This window comes from Lutjanus erythropterus, chromosome 2, assembly GCF_056507025.1.
Source record: "Lutjanus erythropterus isolate fLutEry1 chromosome 2, fLutEry1.hap2, whole genome shotgun sequence".
NCBI classification, from domain to species: domain Eukaryota; kingdom Metazoa; phylum Chordata; class Actinopteri; order Lutjaniformes; family Lutjanidae; genus Lutjanus; species Lutjanus erythropterus.
This window is the reverse complement of record NC_139318.1, coordinates 21,116,959-21,141,570: the sequence shown is the minus strand read 5'-3', so window position 1 is coordinate 21,141,570 and position 24,612 is coordinate 21,116,959. Positions and strand designations below refer to the sequence as shown.

General features: G+C 38.9%; 1 protein-coding gene across 1 annotated transcript; it reads left to right on the top strand.

Annotated features, from left to right (window-relative positions):
* Positions 1–679: 679 nt before the first annotated feature.
* kdm5ba (lysine demethylase 5Ba) lies at positions 680–24,263 on the top strand. The gene is made up of 27 exons (XM_084731858.1): positions 680–972; positions 7,321–7,398; positions 7,672–7,794; positions 7,940–8,110; positions 9,214–9,339; positions 9,605–9,698; positions 9,801–9,898; positions 10,000–10,158; positions 10,333–10,452; positions 11,713–11,871; positions 12,400–12,581; positions 12,685–12,847; positions 14,410–14,529; positions 15,009–15,203; positions 15,567–15,748; positions 16,624–16,748; positions 16,916–17,066; positions 17,408–17,528; positions 18,117–18,472; positions 19,705–19,843; positions 19,938–20,117; positions 20,202–20,360; positions 20,916–21,335; positions 21,496–21,586; positions 22,457–22,644; positions 22,737–23,000; positions 23,132–24,263. Exons 1-27 carry the CDS (start codon positions 820–822, stop codon positions 23,267–23,269), a joined length of 4,455 nt encoding a protein of 1,484 aa, XP_084587984.1. The 5' UTR covers positions 680–819; the 3' UTR covers positions 23,270–24,263.
* Positions 24,264–24,612: the final 349 nt, after the last annotated feature.

Below are 24,612 nucleotides of genomic sequence, written 5' to 3'. Positions count from 1 at the left end.
ACAACAAATTATTTGATTACTGTTTATTATTAAAACATAAACAGCTGAAGTATCAACATATGACTGTAGTCTCTACCAATCAACGAGCTCCTCTAGACCATTTAAAAACGAAGTGCCGGTCAGCGCGCAGCGATCTGGTGGGTGTGTTTGATTAGAAAACCCAACGTACCGTCTGATGCGTCTATTCTTTGGTCAAAGCCGGGCGGGGCAAAGAGGAGCCGAATCCAACTTGTCCCTTCATTTGAGTCCACCTGCGTGCCAAAATGAACGAATCCAACTCATCCAACAGGGGAGCGATTATCAGTGAGGAAACCACGGAACCAATAAACTAAATAATCCTCAACCAGAGAGTACCGTGGCCACGAAGTATTAACCGTTTGAGAGTAAACTATTCTGTAGTTTATTTTAAAACTGTATTAAAGTAGATTTAAACGACCCTTAGACCGTTCGCTCCACTCCAACACAGTCCTACAGGCATTTAACTCCTTCAAACAGATATGAACACGCACTATGTTACCTCTAGCAATGTAGTAAAACACAATCATGCACACAATTTGTAGAAGCACGTGAAATCATGCCCAGTTTGTGGGATATAGACGTCATAATTTTGTAGCCTAAATAGTGGTGGTTCTACTTTTTGAAGCGGAGGTGCACAGTCACTGGCTGTCACCCTCTCGTCTCCAACTAGATAATTCGTCTTTGAGTTCAATGAGTGGAGAGTGGACATGAACTGATAGACAGAAATTCATAGCGAGGATAATCGGCGTAAGGAAGCCCTTCAGAAATACTTCAGCTAACAGTCATAACGAACATGCAACGATGACTCAACCCCAGCTGAATGAGTTCATTCCCCCTCCGGAGTGCCCTGTTTTTGAGCCCAGCTGGGAGGAATTTGCCGACCCTTTTGCGTACATCAACAAAATCCGACCCATTGCAGAGAAAACTGGCATCTGCAAGGTCCGACCGCCGCCGGTGAGTATTTACTCATTTTCTGACAGATATTTTGGGATGTTTTTCTCGTCATGTGTTGTCCTCGGCTGCTGTTAATAATTTAGCACGCAAAGTTGTGTTTTTAGACAGGTTTCAACATGGCGGATTGCGGTTCGCGAGTTGAATTGTCAGCTAGCCTGAGCAGCTCGGACTGTGTTGTGTTTGATTACAACGATAGTGAAGCAGGAGGAAATTCGTGTCCTGGGCAAGTTTTTAACATCCAAACAGGCATACATGTATTTATTACAACAGTCAAGCGCGCACTTCATGATTTCTAAAAATAATTCAAACGCTAAAGTTTGCCTGTATGCAAATATATTGTGAAGTGTTTACGTTAGCGCAGAATGAAATGCTTCCTGGACTGCGAACGGAAATGGCTAACCAAGATTTAAACTAGTGATTCAAGCACTGTTTTTTAAACAGTTAGTTTGATGCACGTAGCCTAACTTTCCCAGCAGGATTTGACGGATTTAGCTAGCTAACCTAACGTTAATCAGGCCCGTTTAAAGCTGCAGTTGTCTGACATCTAACGCTGGGAATCGTTACGTACGTGCTCGGTGACCAACTGTTTATGGATGAAGGGTCGCTTTAACACCGAGCTCAACGGACATTCAGTTTTTGTCACAGTTTTATCATGTCTACACCTATTTAAATACAATAATTCTCAATTTTTTTGCAGCGTAAATTTTTAGCTAAGTTTCTTAGACGTGCAGTATAGCGTTTTATCGTTATTATGCGAACAACCGCCGGACATCTTATATAATATTGTATTTTTTTCTAATTGGTTGATTATTCTGCCATAATCCACATCTCAGAAACGTCACATGAAACAAATAGTAAGCCTTTCAGTACATAAAAAGGTGAAATATTTGTAGTTTTCTCCTCAAAAATGCAAAGAATTTAACTTAATCTCACATTGACCTTATTTCTGGTACATTGTCATGGGAGAGGGCAGATATCTTATTCATTCAAGGGTGTGTCCAATCTAACTCGCAAATTGGATAAAAAAAGCAACTGAAATGAATGAAGATAATATCATGAGTGATGTCTGCCGTTATCAATATGTTAAAGTATTTAAGTCTTGGGTGGAAATGGTGTCATCAGATAACATGAGACTCGTCTTTTCGTAGAAATTAGGGAAGCCGTAAAACCTATTTTGCACGGTTAAGCAGGGTGGGAAAGGGTGAATGGGCTGCAATATAACCAAAAGAGGGTGGATGGGGGTCTGCTTGGTGTTTGCAGGTTCAAAAAGAACCATACATTCAAAGGCATTGCTGAAAATGCACAGCTGATGTAAACAAAAGAAGGCTGTGCTGCTGATAGTCTACCTTTATCCTCACATGGGATAGTCCAAGGAACTGTTGGTTGTCCCAGTGACTGCATTGTTTTTGATCAGTACATATGCATTGTAGTCTACAATGTATATTTTAAATAGAGCTGCATTTAATGATTATTTTCATTATTGATTAATCTGCTGATTGTTTTCACAATTGATTAATTGTTTAGTCTATAAAATGTCCAAAAAAGTGTGAAAAATGCCCATCAAGATTTCCCAGACCCCAATGTGACATCTTCAAATCTCTTCTTTTGTCCAGTCAACAGTCCAAAACCCAAGATATTGCATTTACTCTCATAAATGACAAAGAAAAACAACAATCCTTACATTTCAGAAGCCAGAACCAGGAAATGTTTGACATTTTTGCTTGGGAAAATTACTGAAGTGGTTAATCAATATATTTGGCAACTAATTTTCTTCCAATAGACTGATTTGTTAATTGACTAATTGTTGCAGCTCCAATCCTAAAAGAGATTTTTAGCGTTTAGAAATACTTGAGAGACAGAGAACTACTCTAGTCTGCACAGCTTCAAGATCTGACTGCCAGTCGTTTGAATTTACTGCCATCTTTATGACTACCACAAAAGGTTTTAAAATCCAGGGCAATTAGTTTTTAAACTAAATACCATATGCTAAGAAGCAGCATAGCCAAAATGTTAAAGTAAAATGCCTGCTTCTGGTACAGAAGACCAATTCAACCAAAAGGAGACTTGAAATTGGTCAAGCTTCACCATTTGTCCGGCACTGTGTAAGCACCATTGTCTGCAGTCCTGTGTCATGCACCAGCAGTTTTTTCTGAACATTCAGATCAAAATTTGGCTCCAGGGTGGTGTGTGGGCCAAGCAAACCAACCAACCAACAAACAAACTTTAATCCTTCAGCTATGTGAAGCTGAGCTCTTGAGAGTGTATTTCTAAATTCCACTTAGAATTTCTAAGTTTTTACATTTGTTTTGTGTGCTTGCATAAAAAGGATGCCATCGGGCACCCTGGAGGCTTGTAAAGCGAAGGTACATAATGTGTACATGTGACTTCCAGTGGTTTTTAGGTATAATCTGGCCTGAGATCTCCTCTTCTTTGTTTTCTTTTTCTCTTGTATAGCCAGAATAAAAGCAGAGAGTTTTTTCTTTTGTTTGTTTGTTGTTTTTTTTTCAAAGAAAGGAAGAAGACATTGCACCAAAACCTGTTTTTGATCAGTGGTTTCTGGGTGCACAGCATGCGGTCAGTATTTTCTCCAAAGTTTTATGCGGGTCAGATTTTGACTATAGCTATTAGTAGCACATATGCAAATGATTTTCAGTGATATCTTAAGGCTGTTTGTGGTTAACTTCTCACTGGTCGTATTTGTATTTGGCGGAAGACTAGTCATGTTCTGACCAAAATTGCACTTGTAATTTTAACTGGTGTGGTCAGAGTTGCGTGTGAAGGATGGTCAAAAAAAAAAAAAAAAACAGTGTTGCTCATATGTTTCGATTGTTTTCCTTTTGTGCCAGGACATTTGTGGTTCTAATCCAGCTTTGTCTACAGATGATAAGGTGGTGTTAATGCAGCTATTGTGTCCCCACTCTGTCCAGCGTTTCCATCCCAAAGAGCCTGTCCAGAGCCAGTAAATCTTGTGTGTAACATTTTACATGTTATAGTGCTGATCCCACAGTAACATTGCATGTAGTTGGGGGGCCAGTTAAAATTAAGAGAATATTGACTATTTAAAAAAAAATGGTCGTGTGTCTGTATCATGTAAGAAATATTGTGATAGTTAAAATTTGAATTAGATCCAGAGCTGTAGCCTAATTTCCAGGCTCAGCTGAGTCAGGTCACATGATCAGTTATCATATTTTGCATGCTAATTTGGTACAATCCTTTTTAATTTCAGTATAGTGTCAGTGAGAGTTTAACTATCTTTTTACCTTTCAACCTTTAGATGGCTTCATTTGGTTATGGTACACCTGCGATAACAAGTTAATGTATCCCCCAAGTTTCTGCATTTTTATTTATGTTGACTGTTTCTCATGTTTATGCTAATGCATCACATTTTGTCCCTCAAAGTAAAGGACTTTGAGTGTACATGTACTGAAATGTTCTGTATAAATTAAATTGCCATTGCAACAAATGACTTTCTTGAGAGTGAATGAAAAATGCTTCCGTATGTAAAAATCAGATCAAATTTTGTGCAAACATTTCAAAACCAATTTTCAAACAATACAAGCGTGTTTGGTAAATCTGACTTAGATGTGATATTTTTCAATTTTTGAGTATATATTTTTTTTTATTGGAAACCATTATTGCGCAGATGTCAAGTACAAAATTGTATTCCAAAATTGTTTTTCCCTTTTTGGTGTGTTAAAGCAAGGACATAAAACAACACCTTCCCTCAACCACCCACCCATCCCAAACACTCAGAAAGAGATAGAAAAGAAAATGAACACATACAATAAATAAATAAATAAAATACACACAATAAATAGAACACAATAAAAAGGATGTTCAGATTGCTTACTTCAAATATTGAATGCTTTGAGAAACTGTTGGGATCAAGAGAGTTATGAGTGTTTACCTATAGGCAGCCATCTTTTGTAGAATTTGGCAAACAGACCTCTTTAGGAATATTTCACCTTTTCAAATGACTAGATTGGTATTGGTCACTTGGTCTGTTTTTATTCTGAAAGTAAAAATTAAACCTCTTTTCAGTGCAGTGGGAAAACAGGCGTGGGTTTGATATATGGATTTTTGAAGAGTTTATAGTTTTGTGTTTCTGCACACATCAAAAACAATGTGTAAAACAGGCTACACACTGGCAGTTTGTCTGAGAAGAACGTTTGTTACTGTTTGAAGGGCAAATTTGAAATCTGAAACTTGTCTCTAGGATAAGCATTTCTGTTTGTTCCTCAGTATCAGAAATGACTCCATTATGTTGGGAATCCTTTGAAGAGATAACTGGTAGGCCTGTTCTGATAATTATATTATCTACTTATTGATGACAGCAGAACTGATTGAGATCATGTCCATACATTGTATGGTATTGCGTGTTATGTTTACTTACATGTTTACATATGAATTTCACCAGCATGATGCCAGAATAAACAGCAGAGTTTTTACCATCAGTATAAGACTTGGGCACAGCGCCTAAGCTGCATGAACAAGAAAAAAACAATGCTGAGAGATGCTTTGCTGTCCTCTCTGCTTCTGAATACTGGTGAATACTATCAAGATTTAAAAGTTCTTGGTACTTTGAAAGGGTGTGCTTATTGTGCTGTTATATCATTATATCACTGGCACAAAATGGTCTTATAATAACAATAATATCATTTATTGCAAATTTTTCTGGGACAATAGGCTATAGGTCCAACAAAAGTGGTTATCCTGACAGGCCTAATAGCTGTATTATTTCAGCTCTACATGTTTTGAGTTTTGTTCCTACTCATAACTACTCTTTAACTATTAAAGTACCAATACAACCATGTCAGTCTGACAATGTACACCATTATCAGCTCCATGTTGGCCAAGATAGCACGCTTTCTATCACACCTAGGGACACCATTTCACAAGTTTCTCTCATTTGAAAACATTCTCACTGATGACAAAGCAGCAAGAGTTTAATGTTATCACACATGTAATGATGTAAAACTGAGATTATCTTGCTGACTCCTGATCCACCACACCAGACACCATTTCTCTAGTCTTGCAGGAAGTTGTGTGGTCTAGCTGTGTGAGTGGGTTTGTTTTTATACTGTGCAAGTGCAATAATATCAGACATGTCAGTGTTTAGTCTGTCAGTGAGGCAGTTGGTGTAGTTAACTCCTGCACACAGGCAGCAGCAGTGTTATTTTTGTGTGTTTTGTGGAATCGTGTCCTGTTTGACTATTTGATAAATAGGTTGTGTTAATACAAAGGCTCTGACAAACAGTTGAAGACCTTTTTTAATATTTAATGTTTAGTTTGCTGTCATCTCATTTCCATGCGATTTAATCTAAGTCATGTAGTGTAATTCTTATTTACCACTTAGTGTTGCACATGCTAACATACAAATCAGTTTCCCCCCCAAAAAAATCCACTTTCAGCCAACCACCATTTGATTACCAATATTGACCAACCTGCACACACCATCTTCACATGTATGCACAGACACACTGTGACTGTTAGCAAATGCAGACCTACAGGACCTACAGTCAGTTGGTTTATGAGAAGAGCAGTCCTTTGGATATGCAGACTGGTTTTAGATTTTTACTCCGTATTTACTACAGTTATGCTTGTAAAGAGGATCAGAGGGTAGATGTTATCACACTGAAGTGATGAGAAGCAGCAGCTGTCAACAACTTTCCTGTACATTTGTTGTCAAGGACTTGGTTAAATCAAATTCCAAACTGTATTAAAAAGAAACTTGGATACTCTGAATGGTTTCATGTTTGTTCACAGAAATGGTTTTATTTTAAGGCCAGTCCCACATACACTGTCCTGCAGCTGTGCATACCCACTCCTTCAGCTGAAAATAGTCCACAACAAAAACAAAATGTGTTCTGTTTGAGGAACATTTGCTAAAAAATGTACTGCTTAGCTGGTTTAAGGAATTGCTTTAGCTTTTTTTTTCAGTAAAGTACATATTCATCATTGATTTTACCAACGTAAGTCTTCCGTTCATGTCTAATGACATGGATTTGGAAATCAGGCTATGGAGATCTGAAAATGGGGACATACTGACTAACACATTGTTGGTTTGGTGTTTTCATGGGATTTGCTGATTGAAAACCAAAAATCTGCAATAACACCAGCTGTATTCTTGAAGGAGGCTTGTTTTGAGTGGTTTGACTTAAACTATCCATCATTTCCATGGGGCCTTGTACATGATGTGCTCTTATTGACAGACGGACAAATCTGCAAACAAATTTGGTTTCAGAGGCATCTGCTTCAGGGTGACCATCACAGATTTGGTGTCATTTTGCCTAGTAAAATGTGTGTGTTTTGTTTTTGTTTTTTTTTGTTTTTTTCTCTCTCTCTCAGGACTGGCAGCCCCCCTTTGCCTGTGATGTTGACAGACTGAAATTCACACCACGGATACAAAGACTTAATGAGTTAGAGGTACATTCATTTATTATGGTTGTATATGTAAGACACACAAAATGGAGTATGTGTAAATGTTAAAAAACCTTTCAATGTATTATTTGATACTGGTAAGTTACAGCATTATTCCCAACCCAGAAGATGTTTAGAAGCTTATTCTAGTAGGTGACAAAATCTGGACAATGGTCATGGGTAATTTTACTTTTTCCTACTTCTTGAGAATTGTTGTCATGTCAAAAAATAGACAATATTTGATACACAACATAAACTTTTGTTTCATTATGCTTTTAGGCTCAGACCAGAGTTAAGCTCAACTTCTTGGATCAAATAGCAAAATTCTGGGAGCTTCAAGGATGCACTCTGAAAATCCCTCATGTGGAAAGAAAGATTTTGGATCTTTATCAGCTAAATAAGGTAAATGCAAATCCTGGCTGGGTTTGAAATCAAGACTCTATTAAGATCACCATTTATTCATGTGTATGCACAATAAAAGGTTTATTTACCTATGAATATAAAACAGTTTTCTACACATACCGAGTAAATATTTTCTCTGTCCAAGCTGGTGAATGAAGAAGGGGGCTTCGATGCAGTCTGCAGGGAGCGGCGCTGGACTAAGATATCTGTCAAGATGGGCTTTGCTCCAGGCAAGGCTATTGGCTCTCATCTCCGGGCACACTATGAGAGGATCCTCTACCCGTATAACGTGTTCCAGACTGGAGACCATCTGTCTGTACGTCCAGTCACTTATGTTTTCTTTTCCCAGTAGAGCAGCAGTACCTCGACTTGTTCACAGTGGAGTGGATGTTTATTGGAAGGATTTACCGTCCATTTTGGTGGCTTTTCAAGCTGCACAGTTTATTATTATAAATTCATAGGTACTGACAAGAACTCTTTCTCTACCGGCTTGATACACACAATGTTATTATAGCTGGCAGTGTTGTAATTTGGGAAAATCTTTACTTTAATGGTTTTAAAGCAGAGGTATTGAATGTTTGGTCTCTTACTGAAATGTCTCAGCCACGGTTGTTTGCAGAGCTGATGAAGCAGTGAGATACAATTTTTAAAGACAGTGAGTTTGTTTATATAATACAGTCGAACCAACGTCTCTTGACAGTCTCCATAAAGATTTACTATTATAAGGTGCAGAGAGGGGCAAGATAAAAAATAAACTCAACATTGTCACATGGTCATTTATCAAGCAGATATGGTAATAATAGATATTTTGCTGCAGAAAAGGTTTTATGCTGAAGTCGGTGCTGCCGCATTGCATTGCTGAAAGATGAGTGATTTTCTTTTAAATGCAATGCATAAGTTTGATGCAGCCACCACCTTTGACTGACGTTGGTTTGAATTTAACATCGTTGCACTGATGCACTCCTAAAACTAGAACTGACAACGGTACCATATTAAAAATGTAAGGAACTATGCGATTTGATGATAATGAAGGGATGATAGGAAGAGCAGGATTGTATTGATCCTTAGAAAATTCCCAATTTAATCCAGTACGACTCAGAGGTTGATGTTGTTTCCAGTAGTGACAGGGACTTGAAAATGCAGCTAGTGGATCCCTACAGACTGTATCCAGTGAGTCAGACTATGTTAGACAGAACGCTAAATACGATCATACTAACATCCTTTGTTGGTTATCTGTCATAAAACAGACACGGTTTTGTCTTCTTTGCCCAATATGATACAGTTTGAGTGTGTGTGTGTGTGTGTGTTAGTTTTGTTAATTTGCTGTAAAAGCAGGTAAACACAAATAGGAGGCTTTGCTAGAGTTTTGTCCAGTGTTCGGTATCATTTTTTGTCACATTTACCTGTTTCTCTTTGCAGAAGGCCACCTTGACCAATGACACTAAAGATAAGGAGTACACCCCTCATGACCTGCCGCAGCGGCAGTCTGTCCAGCCCCAGGAGACCTGCAGCATCGCTCGCCGAGCCAAACGAATGAGATCTGAAGTGAGTCTGCTTGCTCTCTCTGTTCTTTGACATTGTTGCTTGTTCCATGTTTAATTCATTATGTGTATGACATGCTAATATGTGCTCTTAAAGCTGGATGTTTAAGTAAATGTTAACATTTATATGCAACCCACATGCACAAAGCAGCCATCTTGCATTTTAAGAGTTAAGCCAAATATTTCCCCAAGGTTGTCCTTCATATCTTATTGGGTAAACCTGTTGTTCTTTCTGCCTCACTCTGTGACTCCTCCTGTGACTCTTACAGAGAGGCTGCGTGAAAACTGAACCTGGGGAACTTTGTGTGAATCGCCCCAATCTGAGGAGAAGGATGGGAACGTATTCTGCCAAACCTGAACCTGGTAAGAGCGAAGCTAAGAAAAGAAAAAGGGATTGTTAGTTATAATGAATGATGTTAGTGGAGAATGTTAAAGCCTAATTGAGCCTTCATCCCTGTCTTTCAGTGAGGATGACAGTCACTAAGGTGAAAAAGGAGCCCACTGAACATCAAGATTATGAAGAAACTGTATTAAATCAGATAAACAAACCTCCCTTGAATAAAGTAAGTAGACTGGAAAAAAACATTTATCTGTGTGTTGTATTCTGCTGCAAATAGCACATCACAGAACAAAAGCAGTGCTCACAATTGTTGTGTCTCCTCAGGTGGACCAGTACATGTGCCTGGTATGTGGCAGTGGGACTGCTGAGGACCGCCTGCTGTTGTGTGACGGCTGTGACGACAGCTATCACATCTTCTGTCTGATCCCTCCCCTCCACGATGTTCCCAAAGGTGACTGGAGATGTCCCAAGTGCCTAGCTCAGGTGAGCTGCAGACCCTCCACCCCTGGGGACTGAAATCCTGCCAGAGGAAAAAAAAAGCTCTCAGTTGGAAACAAGAGTGCAATTATCTGCATGATATCCACAAATATAACAAATGTATATATGATACAACTCCTTGTATGTTTTTAACTCTGTATTTCATCTTTTTTGTGACAGGAATGTGGCAAACCTGCTGTCGCTTTTGGCTTTGAGCAGGCCAGCAGGAGCTACACCCTCCAAGCTTTTGGAGACATGGCTGACTCCTTTAAGTCAGATTATTTCAACATGCCAGTTCATGTGAGTTTGCATCACTTTTTAGTTGATATCCAAGTGGTTTCCATTTCACTTAGTCAACATGTTTTTGATGGTAATGAATGTCAAACACTGGCTACTTAAGAGTGGAAGAAAAATTAACTAGAAATTATCACTTAACCTATCTTAATAATAAATAGAAAAATGCAAATTTAAATAATTTTCTAGAACAAAAATCTGAATATTGGATAATGCCAGGTTAAAAAAAAACTTATTTTGCTGACATAATAGAGTCAAAGGTTTATACAGAGGGAATCAGAAAATACAGTTAACACCCATTAAAAAGACATTTTTGCTATGTTTTTAAGAATAAAATGTGATATAAATCAGATTATCAATGATGTATGAACATACATACATACACAGTGTATAGGGTAAAAAAATGACTAATATATCACAGGGAAACTTCCCCAGTTGATTACTTACATTAAGACAATTATTGTTTTGTATTATATTTCTCAATGTGCATGTTTCAGTATTAGGATGCATTATCTAATGCTAAACATTCTGATAAATTCAGGAGAAATCTACTGACCCAAATAGACCAAGTGATGTAAAACACCAAAATGTGTATTGTGGATGTTCTCTTTCCATTACTCTGAAAGAAGATATGTTATGGAAGCAAAATCATGAAAACATGAAAGAAGTCTATTAAATTATTTTCATATAATTTGTTATTTTGGTTGTTTTAGCCAGGAGGGTGTAGTTAATGACTGAACCAACTTGAGTATGAGGAGGAAATGGACTTGGACTTGGACACTTGGCAGCATGCAGTGACACATGATTTGGGGGGGGGTGGGGTTGAAGTTACACCTCTTTTATCAGATGTTCTTTTAGAATTGAATTTGAACAACATGTCTTGTATGTTGAACACATACAAATTTTATACAAAGTAGTTTCCCCAAAACTGTCATGATGACTTAGGATACACAACAGAGCATGTTTTGCACAGTGGAAACCGATGTTGTTTGTTGTATTAATGGTCATGCAACCATCTAACCCAACAAAAGTTTCAACAATTTGAAATTGTATTTATTTAAGAAACATGTTTTCTGACTTGAGGCAGAGTTTGGAAGATCTTTGAGGAACAGTCCTAGACTCACTGTGACGTCTGTTTTATGACTTTGGTCTGTGACAAAGGAATGCTTTGATAACACACTTCCAGAGAGAGTCCTGTTTGTCCTATCAGATGTTTTATTTGTGTTAATAGTGCACATGATCACACCATCTTCTTGTGTATTTTAGATGGTTCCTACTGAGCTTGTGGAGAAGGAGTTCTGGCGCCTAGTCAGCACCATTGAGGAGGATGTCACTGTTGAGTACGGCGCAGACATTGCCTCCAAGGAGTTTGGGAGTGGTTTCCCTGTGAAGAACAGCCATTTTGAAGTCTCTCCTGAGGATGAGGTACAATCTGTCTCTTGTTTTGGGGTGATGTATTGTATATGTCTACAATCAAGGTGCAAATCTAAAATATACACAATATTTTTGGCATTGTGTATATTTTGGATTCACACCTCATATTTGTTTTCTGTTTGCAATATGCATTCTGACCTACTTTGTACAGCAAATGTTGCATAACAATTTCCCTGAATTTCCTCCTATCCTATCTTAATTTTTCTCCATCAATTGGTCTTTTAATTAATTAATTCACTTAACTTGATCGTTACTTGAAACTTGAAATATGTAAATCTTTGTCTCTCTAAAACCTTACGAAATATAAGCATTTACCCCCACAACTTACAAAGATTGATTTTTTTTTTTTTGGTCTTGCCACTTGTCTACAATCATGCCCAACCACAATACCTGATCAACCATGACAATCAAAGCAAAATAACTTCTAAAAATGATGACCTGATAGGCACTGTGAAGCCAGCTGGACAGAGGTATATTTGAGTAAGAACTTAAATGTAGAGACCTGTCTCTGACCTGCAGCATTACCTGACAAGTGGCTGGAACCTGAACAACATGCCGGTGCTGGATGCCTCGGTGCTGACTCATGTTACAGCCGACATCTGTGGGATGAAGTTACCCTGGTTATATGTGGGCATGTGCTTCTCCTCCTTCTGCTGGCATATCGAGGACCACTGGAGCTACTCCATTAATTACCTTCACTGGTAGAGTGCACTCTTTAAACTATATATATTATATTTTAGTGTAGAGGTTTGACTTTCTTACTTGTTCAGTGTTTTTCACTATTAGTTTTTACTATACCTGCAGGGGGGAGCCAAAGACGTGGTACGGTGCCCCTGGTTATGCTGCAGAGCACCTCGAGTCGGTCATGAAGAATCTGGCACCAGAGCTGTTTGAGTCCCAGCCAGACCTGCTTCACCAGCTGGTCACCATCATGAATCCCAACACACTGATGAACAACGGCGTCCCGGTAACCTGCTGATTACAATCATTTTTCGTCATCACATTGAAATGTCTGAAACAAAGCTGCATCTTTAGCCACAGAGAAAGATGACAAAGTTTCTTGCTTGTAAATATCACACGTCATAGATGAAAATAAAGCAAATATTACTTATTCACAGATTCTGACTTCTTCCAAACCCATGTCTACATAAATCATCCACCCACCACCAAACTAATTATTTTCTCCAATTTCAAGACCCACACCTGCACCTCTACCAGTTCCTGTATGCTATTTTACCTTTTAAATTATGCCAGCAGTGCAAGCTTTCCAGGTGATTTCTTAATTCTGTGTTAACAATTTACTTTAATGATTAGAGAGCCTGCTCTGTTTTGTTTAATGTGTGCAGTATTGTCATAGCAAATACTGTTGATATTTAAGTAGCAAAACTGGAACTGTAGTTATAAACAGGACAGAAGAAAACTCTCCGGAGGAAACGGAATCAAGGTATCCTAAAATAATTAAATAAGAAGTTGCACTGCTGTGCCTCATGTGTAATGTGTAAATGCACACATAGTGTCTCATATAATGAGGAAGTGCTTTGCCCTGTTTACCACCCACTGTTAATCAGAATATTAATTTTATGACCTGGTCTACCTGACCAACTGATTAAACACAGGTCCTACAATTGTAACTGCAGTACGCATATCACTAGTAGATATAAATCTTAAGTGTTCTCCTTTGGCATAATTTGTTTAAAGTATGTTGCAATGTCTCACCACTTTTTGAAAAAAAATCTTTTCCTCCTTCCCCCCTGCGATTCCAGAGTGTTGGACATCTCACCTCAGGAGCAGCACACATCCTGAAGTTTTTTATTACTTGAACTCTGACACACAAACACTTGTAGTAGACACTTGGAGCAAGTATTAACTCTCAAGCACTTAAGTTGTAAGTAGGCTGGTCAGTCGCAGCACAGGCAACAAGCACCGTAAAACAAATACAGCAGAATACTTTTTATGACAATTTTTTCACAAGTTACTATGCAGGAAATTGTATTGGCATTCTCAGGTAGAAACCTCATATCTTTTCTTATCAATTTATATTTTTGTTTTTGTCTTTGTGTTGGTTTTTTGTTTGTTTGTTTTTTTCATAAAAGCTATTGGTCACCCTCTGTGGGTTTTACAAATATTTCACCAAACTATTAAAAGGAGCTACAAACTCGAAGAGCTAAGGACACAGTGTTCAATTTTTTTTAAAACACAGGGTTTTCATTTCCTGAAAAGTGACAGCAACAATATTATCCATGTTTAAATGTACAAACATGATAACTATTTGGGCTGGTCTTGTTTAAGTACTTTATCTACTTATGTGTGTAATATTTGTCTCTTTTTTAGTGCTGCACTGAGCTTACTTCCTACTAAGTATGTTGATATGACAGTACAGCATTTAATTACAAATAATTATTTAATATTTGATTTGCTGGTTGTAAGTCTAAGAATCCTCTTTACAACATATGTCTCTAAGAAAAATAGGAACTGTTAAACATGTACACCTTGTAATTTCCCCTCTTTTCTCTTTGGTTTATCTATTAGATCTATCGCACCAACCAATGTGCAGGAGAGTTTGTCATCACTTTCCCCAGAGCGTACCACAGTGGATTCAACCAGGGGTTCAACTTTGCTGAAGCGGTCAACTTCTGCACTATGGACTGGGTGAGAAAATCTCACTTTATCTCACTACATCACTTTCTTTGCATAAGTATAAGATTATTTTTATACTTGTGTTGGCTCAAATGTAATACATCTGCACCACCCACTCTTAAATAAAGATATTTTTTGCTGGTCATGTTCACAGGAATTTGTTCATGCCCTTAGATTTTACTGGGAAATTTGTTTTGCTCTAGCAGTAAAATTATGCTAATAATAATTGGTGGAAAACAAGAATGATGAAAAATTGTATAATAATACCTTAATTTGTAAGACACCTTTCATGCAGAGATGCAATCCAAAGTGATTTAGAAACCAGGATTAAAAACATTTTATTAATCCTGAATGTGTTGCAAATTAAATGGTAGAAAAATCAGATTTTCAGGATCAGAGGTCTGTTGTTACTAAAAAACACTTCTCTGCCTCATTAGTTCCTCCTGGCCCATTGCTCCTAAACTCAAACTTGACTATGTATTTTCTGACAGATGCCCATTGGCCGTAGCTGTGTGGCACACTATCGTGAGCTGAGCAGGTACTGTGTCTTCTCTCATGACGAGCTGATTTGTAACATGGCCCTTAAAGCGGAGACGATGGACATTGACCTGGCGTCAGTACTACAGAAGGAAGTGACCGTCATGATCCAAGAAGAGGAGAAACTAAGAGAGAAGATTAATAAGATGGTGAGCAGTTCTTATCTTAAGGATCCATTGTGTCTTTTATAATTAATTCGGTATTTTAACCAAGTTCAATGATGGCAGGATATACAGCAGTTTTAGTATTTCAGAACATGATAGACAACCAGGAGGGAAGGTGCAGATTGTTGTCTGAATTCCATTAATTTTTCAGCGTCTTTTATTAGCTCCTCGAAAGTTGTTACATCCTTAATGATGTGTCATCAGAGATAAATTAGTGAAAACTAAATGTTTGAAGCCATTTATCATAATAGCAGATTTAGATCAGGAGGCTTTATTTGTCTGCACATCTGTCTCATTTACATCCTCTGACTCCACTGAGGCCCTAATGACTTGAATTTGGATCCCCAGGGTGTGGTGCAGTCTCAACAAGTTGATTATGAGGAGCTCCCAGACGAGGAGCAGCAGTGCTGCAAGTGTCGGACCACCTGCTACCTGTCTGGTATCACCTGTGCCTGCAGTCCTGGCAAGATGGTTTGTCTGTACCACGCCCAGGACCTCTGCTCCTGTCCCCATAGCAACCTGACACTCCAGTGAGTCTCCAGTAATCATGACAACAGAACACACTCCTTTTTTATTTGACTTGTGCTTTGTTTACCACTTTGAATCATCTGCGGTAGCTAAGCTGCTTCTTACTAAAGGCTATGTGTGGTTTTTCCCAAATGTTTTCCTAAACGGAACTCAAGGAAAAAATGTATTTGCGCAAAATTGCATACTTCGTTACCACAATTATGAATATGAATCATCACTCAACACAGTAGTACAATAATCAGACTCAAATAGGGGAGCTTGAGAAATGGGGAGCTTTGCTGACTTGTTCTTACATAAAGAGTGAAATAAAGACTTTAAACTGAGAAACTTCAAACTTTGCAATAACCAACACATTTTTACTGATGCACCAAAGCTAGTTCTACATCCTCCTGTCCTGCTCACTTTTTGTTTGCAATCAAATATTTCTATCACTGAGAAAAGACACAATGCTAAGGAAAGTTAATATTTATTTTGGCAGCGACATGGAAATATTTAATGAAAAAAAAAGAAGATTAATTTCATCAAGTTTCAGTCTCATAAAATGATGGGAATTAATTGAAAACATCCTAATATACATTTTCTCATACTTTTAGAAATTTTACATATTGCCGAAACATTTTAGGTTCAGATGGAGTTTGCTGTTTCAAAGCAGTTTTTGGTTTTGCAACAATATACATTAATTAGTATAGTGTTTTTTTACACTCATGAAAAGCAGCTGTTAAGAAGACATTTATGTAAAGTTTCCCAAAGTAAATTTAGACAAAATATGTAATTTTACAATTTGCAATAGATAGAAAAAAATACTTCTTAGTGAATCTTCATTAAAATGTCAGTCATCCTTGTATCCATTGTTTGGCTTTGTCTCATCTCTCTACAGTTACAAGTTCACACTGGATGAGTTGTATCCCATGATGGCATCAGTAATGCATCGTGCAGAGTCCTATAAAGAGTGGCTCTCTAATGTTCAGGACATCCTCGAGAACAAGGGAAGCAAGAAAAGAGGTTAGAAGTCAATTTTAAAAAAATGTCTGTACTACAAAACTAAGTTATCCCAAATATGCGCTCACCTCCCTCTCATTTTAAGGATATACACTCATTCCTACTGTGTCAGTCCCTCACACTGTATTATATGTTATACTTTCTAAGAATTCGTTTTGCCTTCTGGTCAGGTTTGGAGGAGCTTCACAGCCTGGTGGAGCAGGCAGAAACCAAGGAGTTCTCACAAACCAGCCTCCTGGATCAGCTACGCACAATCACCTCAGAGGCTGATAAAGTCGCTGTGATGGCACAGCAGCTTCTGAATGGGAAGAGGCAGACGAGGTACAAGAAGAGATTTGATATAGGTCTCTCCCAGTATGGTTTCAGTTCAGTTTAATTGTTGAACAACTTCTTGACTTCCATATGAATCAAATCAGACCATAACATAATAAATATCATAACATAACATAACATAACATCTATAAACTTAAATTGCATCACACTCAACATTTTATAATTGTGTAGTGATGGATCAGTTCAGTGATCTTTTTACTGTTATTTTCAGCTGTCTGTGTTTTCTGGAAATTAGTTTTTCAGTATGTTTTGGTGAGAGCTGCCCCCTAGTTATCTTCATTATCGATATCTTAATTTTTTTATCAACCTGTTTTTCGTGTGTATTTTAGGTATCGCTCTGGAGGAGGAAAGTCTCAAAACCAGAACGAGTTGACTGTGGAGGAGCTGAGGTCTTTTGTACGACAGTTCGACAGTCTGCCGTGCAACATCCGACAGGCTCCTTTACTGAAGGTTCGTTAACATCTATTAGACGCATCGACGTCTTTACAATCCATTGTACAATTTTTCTGACTCCCTAAATCTTCAAAAAGTTGACTTGGTTTTAAATAAAAAGCTGTAACGTGCTGATTTATCAGTTTCTTTATTATTTTATTTTTTTTAAACAACATAAAATTGGCAAAAGTATTTCTGGTGCATATAGAGAGGAAAAAATGAACAAAATCAAATCGGACATGAAAAAAGGAACAAAATGATTGGATTTTTTTTTTTTTACATGCGATTTATCATACTTGTATCAGAGTGAAGATAAAAAAGGAGTATTGCAAAGCTGTTACATATATTGCTTAATTTCAAATTGAGACAACATAAAAATGTATGATGACATGATTAATTAATAAAATGGAGGAAAAGTGGAAGCAAAAGAAGAAAAGAGAAAATATGAATAAAGCATTTATAAAGGCAATCATCACTCTTTCACATTGAAGTCTAACGGTGACTGACTGTGTGGTTTATGTGAATTTCACTCAGTTTTTTTTGAATGAATCTTGTCCCAACAATCTAATTTCAGTCCCTAAATGCCTATTGAATGTGACCCTCTAGGACCTGTTGACCCGGGTGGATGACTTCCAGCAGCGCAGTGAACGCCTCCTCTCTGATGAGTCACCCAGCCCGCTGGAGCTGCAGGAGCTGCTGGACGTGAGCCTGGGCCTGGACGTGGAGCTGCCTCAGCTGCCTCTGCTGAGGGAGAGGCTGGAGCAGGCCCGCTGGCTGGAGGCTGTGCAGCAGGCCAGTAGTCGGCCAGAGAGCCTCTGTCTGGACACCATGAGGAGGCTAATAGACCAGGGCGTGGGCCTGGCGCCTCACAGCTCTGTGGAGAGAGCCATGGCCCGCCTGCAGGAGCTACTGACTGTGTCGGAGCAGTGGGAGGAGCGAGTGCTCAGCCTCATGGAAGCTAGGTGAGGACACTGAGCTGCATTGAGCCTTAGGTCACATTTCCATAACATAACAGTAATAAAAATAATGATAATTATAATAACATTATTTATATAGCACCTCTACAAAGTGTTTTGACAGGAAAAACAAGGCAGGGTAGTCAGATTTTTTATCATTTTAATCTTTAAATTACTTTCTAAGCCAAGCCATTTTCAATATAATTGCAAAAATGGATACTTGTTTGTTATTGTGCCACCTTGATGTCAATAAGTCTGTTTTTTTTTTTGCCTGAGTAGTGGGTGGAATTTGCAACCTGCCTACTGATTTTGCTGAGTTTTCCTCTTAGATTTTTTGCTGCATGAACGAGTTTAGCGGAGAATAAAAGAAGAAGAAAACCAGAAAATCAGAACAAAACCAACAGGGTGTCACAGCGGGTGACACTGCATGGACCCCTAATAATTACAAATACAAATAATAAAAGCAGAGTTATCATTAGCATTATCTCCTCAGGCAGGTCATTGCAAAGTAGAGGGGGCCTGATGGCAAAAACACAGTCACCTTTTGATATAAACCTCGACTTTGAAACATATGAGGTCAGCATTTTTGCTATGAAGCTTGGGGTCAGACCCAGATGGGCTTTAAAAGCAATCAGTAAAATCTTAAAATCAACTCCAAAATGAACAGGGAGACAATGGAGGGAAGCCAGGATTTGGGTGACGTGATGCTGTCTGTTAACGTCAGTAAGAAGCCTAACTGCTTTATTCTGATCTAGTTGGAGACGAGGGAGTGATTATGTCAAAAAGGAAGGAGTTCCAGTAGTCAAGTCTAGAGGAAATTAGTGCATGAATTACTTTTTCCACGTCAGTGTGTGGGAGCATCGCTCTACTTTTAGAGATGGTTCTTAAATGAAGGAAGTAGGAAGGAGATGAGCTAGTCAGTAATTCAATGAAGTATGAACTTACTTCCTCTAACTTTGTTAAAGTGTAGTAGTTTGGATTTCAAAACCATGAATTCATCAGTTTTTCTTTTTTTGTAAATGTAAGATTTTCTTAAACAGTGGTGTCAGATGTGAAGAGAAAATGTGATATCCGTTTGTACTGAAGAGTGAAATGTGCCAAGTCTGCAGAGCTGGATCATGGTGCTTAAAGAGGATCATGGTGTTGCGACGCTGCTTAACCCACAAATGGCTCAGCACAGAAGATAAACTGACCTCAACATGTACACTATATTTACAAAAGCTCATGTCACTTTACAGACCTTATCACAGCATGGAAACACTAGACACTGCTCTGCAAGAAGTAGAAAACATCCCTGCCTATCTGCCAAACTGTCTGCAGCTGAGGGATGTTATCACCAAGGCCAAGAAATGGGTTCATGAAGCTGAAGCACTCCAGGTGAAATATACTTCAAACTAAGCCACACTGTTTTCAGCACTTGGCCAAAGATGGTTAAATTAAGATTATAAATTTGGTGTGTGCATGCTTGCAGCTTGGAGGACGTATTCCTGTGCTGGACAGCCTCTCTGAGCTGGTTCTCAGAGCGGAGGGCATCCCAGTGAGGCTCGACCAGCTGAGTCGACTGGAAGCTCTGGTCAGTGATGTCCAGACCTGGAAGGAGAGCGCAGCGAAGACATTCCTACTGAAAAACTCCCCTTTCTCTCTCCTTGAGGTAAACAGATATTAGTATGCACGATTATGTCAAAGCCTTTTTTATGTGTGGACCAATAAACATTTTTTGCTTTTATGTTTTCAGGTGCTTTGCCCAAGATGTGACTTAGGGATTGGGTATCAGAAGTCGCGATCTAAAAAAGCAAAAGAAGTGACACAGAGCTGTAAAAAATCATCAACAAAACTGGAGTCTCTGTGTGACGTGGAGAGAGCGCTCTCTGAGAGCAAGGACTCTGCCTCTGCTGTGAGTGGAGCTGGATTTTATGTTTTCCCCAAACAAGATAAATTACGGTTGCTACAAAAGTGTACAAATGTGATTGACAACATTTCTCATGATTGCAACAAATGGCATCTGTCATCTTGTGTTAACAGCTTACTTCTTCACTTGTTCTAAATTTGCAAGAAATGCTACTATGCTAAAAATCCAATTAGATTTAAGGGGAAAAAGAAGACCTGGAGTCTTTAAGGTCCAGTGTGTAAGACTTAAGGGGATCTACTGGTAGGATATTGCAGTGGAGGCCACGGTGTTTCTGCAATAGCCCAGAACACACAAAACATACACTTTGCTTTAGATTTGGCCTTTGACGTTTTTAGTGGTTAACATGAGTTCTCCACATGCTTGGAAGGGGAGGGTGAGGCAGAGGTGTTTCCAATCTGTAAGCTCACTGCTAGATGCCACTAAATCCTACACACTTGTCCTTTAAGTGCTGCCAAAAGTAAAAAGTTTAACTGCACAAATAATGAAATGCTTTACACACTGTGAACTGAGAATGTTAAATTAAATGTTCTTCCTTCACAGATGGCCACTCTCGCTGAAGTCCACCAGAGGGAAATGGAGATCTTGTTGGCTCTGCGTGCTTCAAACGAGTCCAAGCTTCTTCCTGCTGAAAACTGTTGTGCACTTAGTGTTTGTGTTTGCCAAAAGGCCCCGTCGGGCGCCATGGTGCAGTGCGAGCTCTGTCGAGAAGTTTTCCACTGCGGCTGCGTTACAACAACCACAGAGCTTGAGTACGGCCAAGCCTGGCTGTGCCCACTTTGCCAGCGATCGAGGAAACCCCCCCTGGACAAGGTCCTGCCCCTGTTAGCTTCACTGCAGAGGATTCGGGTTCGACTGCCAGAAGGGGACGCCCTGCGCTTCCTCATAGAGAGGACAGTGCGGTGGCAGCACAGAGTCCAGCAGGCCTGCACAGAGGGAATGCTGGAGAAAGTGTCAAAGATGGTGAGTGGACAAACATGATGTAACTTAATGTAGCTGAATAAATGAGACTGTTGATTTTTGCTTTGTAGATCAAATCCACTGTCAGTGACTTCAGATAGATGGAGCTATAGACTCACAGATCATTGTCAAACATGGTGATGTTGATTGTTTATTGTTTCAGGGGAGAGTTGGACCCGGGGTATCTTCACATCTGACTCAGGAAAAATATGGTTCACTTTTTTATACAGAGCACCAGTCTGTTCCACTCCAGGGTCAGTATAAAAGCTTTAAAATGATAGTTCGGATTTTTTGAAGTGGGATTGTATGAGGCACTCATCAGTAGTCAGTGTATTAGCTGAGATGGAGATGGAGGTCATCACGCCACCAGTCTGGAGAAAGAAAGATGAGCACCAGCACAGAAGCTAAGCAGAGTTTAGCCCCTTAAACTAATATAGATTTTTTTATTATTATTATTATTACTATTTTTATTTTTAGGTGGGCCTTTTTTCTAGTGTACACTATATCCAGAATATTTTCACAGCTTTACCTTTTCTGACGGGAAACTGCCATTATATACGCCAAATATCGCTCTCTCTAAACCAACCAAACTCCATAGGCAAAAACAATTATTTTACTTCACAGAACAGTGGGAGTTGCTGGTCTACTCCTGCCTCAATCGGTCAGTTCATGCTATTGTGTGACTTCAGTCAATCTGAATTCTCCTTTTAAAACATCAAAGTCACATAACAGCAAAAATATCAGATTGACCATTGACCAGCAACTCCTGCTTTCTGCAAGGTGAAATAACTGATTTTGGCCATGGAGTTTGGTTGGTTTTGAGGGTGATATTTGGGTTATATAACTGCAGTTTCCCACCAGAAAAGGCTGCCTGATGGCAAAGTTAAGCAGCTCATATTCTAAATGTAGTGTACACTTAAAACAGATTTTTTTAAACCTTTTTAAAGTGTCCACAGCAGTTCATGACTTAGCTTCTGTCCCATGCCTCTCTTTGCTTCTTCAAACCAAACGCCATTTCAAATAATCTGAACTATCCATTTAAGCACTTGGCATCTATGCATACCACATTTTTTTCCTTAAATTTTCATGTCTGAACTCTCTTTTGCTTATCATATTTGTCACAGGTCTGGGTCCTGAGCTGGAGGAGCTGATGGTGGAGGGGTTCCTGCTGCAGGTCACTCTGCCTGAAACCGAGCAGCTGTACAGATACCTGCTGTACAAACTGGCCCCGCTGCCCTCACCGAGCTCCCCTTGTGGGAACGACACAAAAGAGGACCAACAGTCTCCGAGAGCGAGCCCCCACCACAAAAAGGTAATGACAAATAAGTTTAGTTCTTTTAGATCATATTCTCAATCACACTTGGTGTGTATGTTATACTTGTTGGTATATTTACTGTAACACAGAACAGAGATTCCAGTCACAAAAAGGAGGCGGTGAATGGTCAGAGCAAAAGGACCAAGCGACGTAAGGACAGCTCTGACTCTCAGCACAGCGACAAGGCCAAGAAGTGCCGCAAAAAGAAGTCTAAGAAAAGCAAAGAGAGGAGTGAAGAAACCAAAAGGACATGTTCTCCTACACACACAGTGTCAGACCCTGCTCCTTCAGATTCAGAAGAGGACTTCTCACTGTGTGCTGCACCATGGTGCAGAGAGCCAGAGGGCGATGAGGTTTGTGTTATATCCATCTATTATATGTATAGAAAAAAGTGCTGCAGGATGGCTTGTTTTTGTAGGTCAACCTGGAAGTTGGCAACAACACAGTAAAGAAACTTTTTTTTCCTCATCTTACTGCTTTTCAGGTAAACTGGGTCCAATGTGACGGCAACTGCAATCAGTGGTTCCACCAGATCTGTGTAGGACTGTCTGCTGAGCGAGCAGAGAAGGAGGACTATATTTGCATAAGCTGCACACAGCCAGACTACGACAGAGGAGAGTGAAGACCAAAAAGTGACTCTGAAGGATCGGCAGTTTTTGTTGCAAGCCGCAGCACTTAACGTGCACACCTGAACTCTGTGTGCCCTGTGGCTTCTCCCCTTTACCTTCTGGCTTGCCCTTAGTGAACATGGTGCTATTCACTGTTTTTTCCAGTTACAAAAGACTTCTGTCACTGTTTTTTTTGTCACATGGCTGTTTTTTTCAGCCAGTCAACTAATCCTTTCTGAAACTTTCCAAGACTTGATGCAGGTGTACAAAATGGCAAAACGTTTCAAGAACCAACAGCGCAGGGATTTTTCAACCAAAAAAAAAAGTCAATTTGACATCACATTTTAGAACTGCTTTTTTTACATGCATCTGAACAATGTGAAACTTATCTTTCTCTTGTAGAGTAAATATTATTTATCTAAGCAATAACTGAACTGATCAATTGTGGTTCAGTTTTCACCTGAGCTATATTTGTGCTTAGAAATTCTTTGATAGAATGCCTTCCTGAAGCAAAAACCCTGAAGAATTCACTTTATGAATCCAATGATAATACAGTTCAGTTAAGATTTGTGAACAGAAATCACTTGAATCAGAGAGAGCAAAGACTGAATGTCTGAGCTTGTTGATCTAAAATGTGCAAAAGTTTGCACCTGAATATTTGCCCATGTCCCTTAACAAATGACTGACTTTGGTATAAAGTCCGGTTCCCTTTTGCGCTGTCTGTGGAGGAAGAAAAGTCCTGGATCTGTTGTTGGCTGGCGTTGGGTGAAACTTGATCACATTCGCAAAATAAGAATGAACTGTCCGACATCAAAGGAATGTACATTTTGTTTGAGGGTGGAGTTTCCCTTTATGGCTTAGGATGAAAATATTGTGTTGGACTTAGATTTAACACAGACTGTGTGATTTATTTGCCACGGGTATATGACCTTTTTCTGCTCCTTTGGGTAAATAATATAATTAATTTGTTGCAGTTTGCATTATAAAATAAAAATGTTTGTTCCCATATGCCTGGACTCATCAATCATCTCAAAGGGAGCCATCTCAAAGTTTTCTATCAATATTAAGGCAGTATTGTAGAGATGACTGTGTATTCACAACATATTAACACAATTATATTTTTGATAAATAATCATTGGTAATGTGGATATGATGACTGAGTGGTTAAAGGCAAGTAATAGAACAGCTAGAACAGTCTTGTCAATTCAGAAAATTAATCACTTTACTGTAATATAGATTTTAAAACCAGGAAAAGCCAACATGTAGGTCGTATCAAGTTATAATGATCCAAAATGTAAGACGATACCTAGTCTCTTATCACAATATTAATATCATTGATATATTGGCCAGCCCTGCT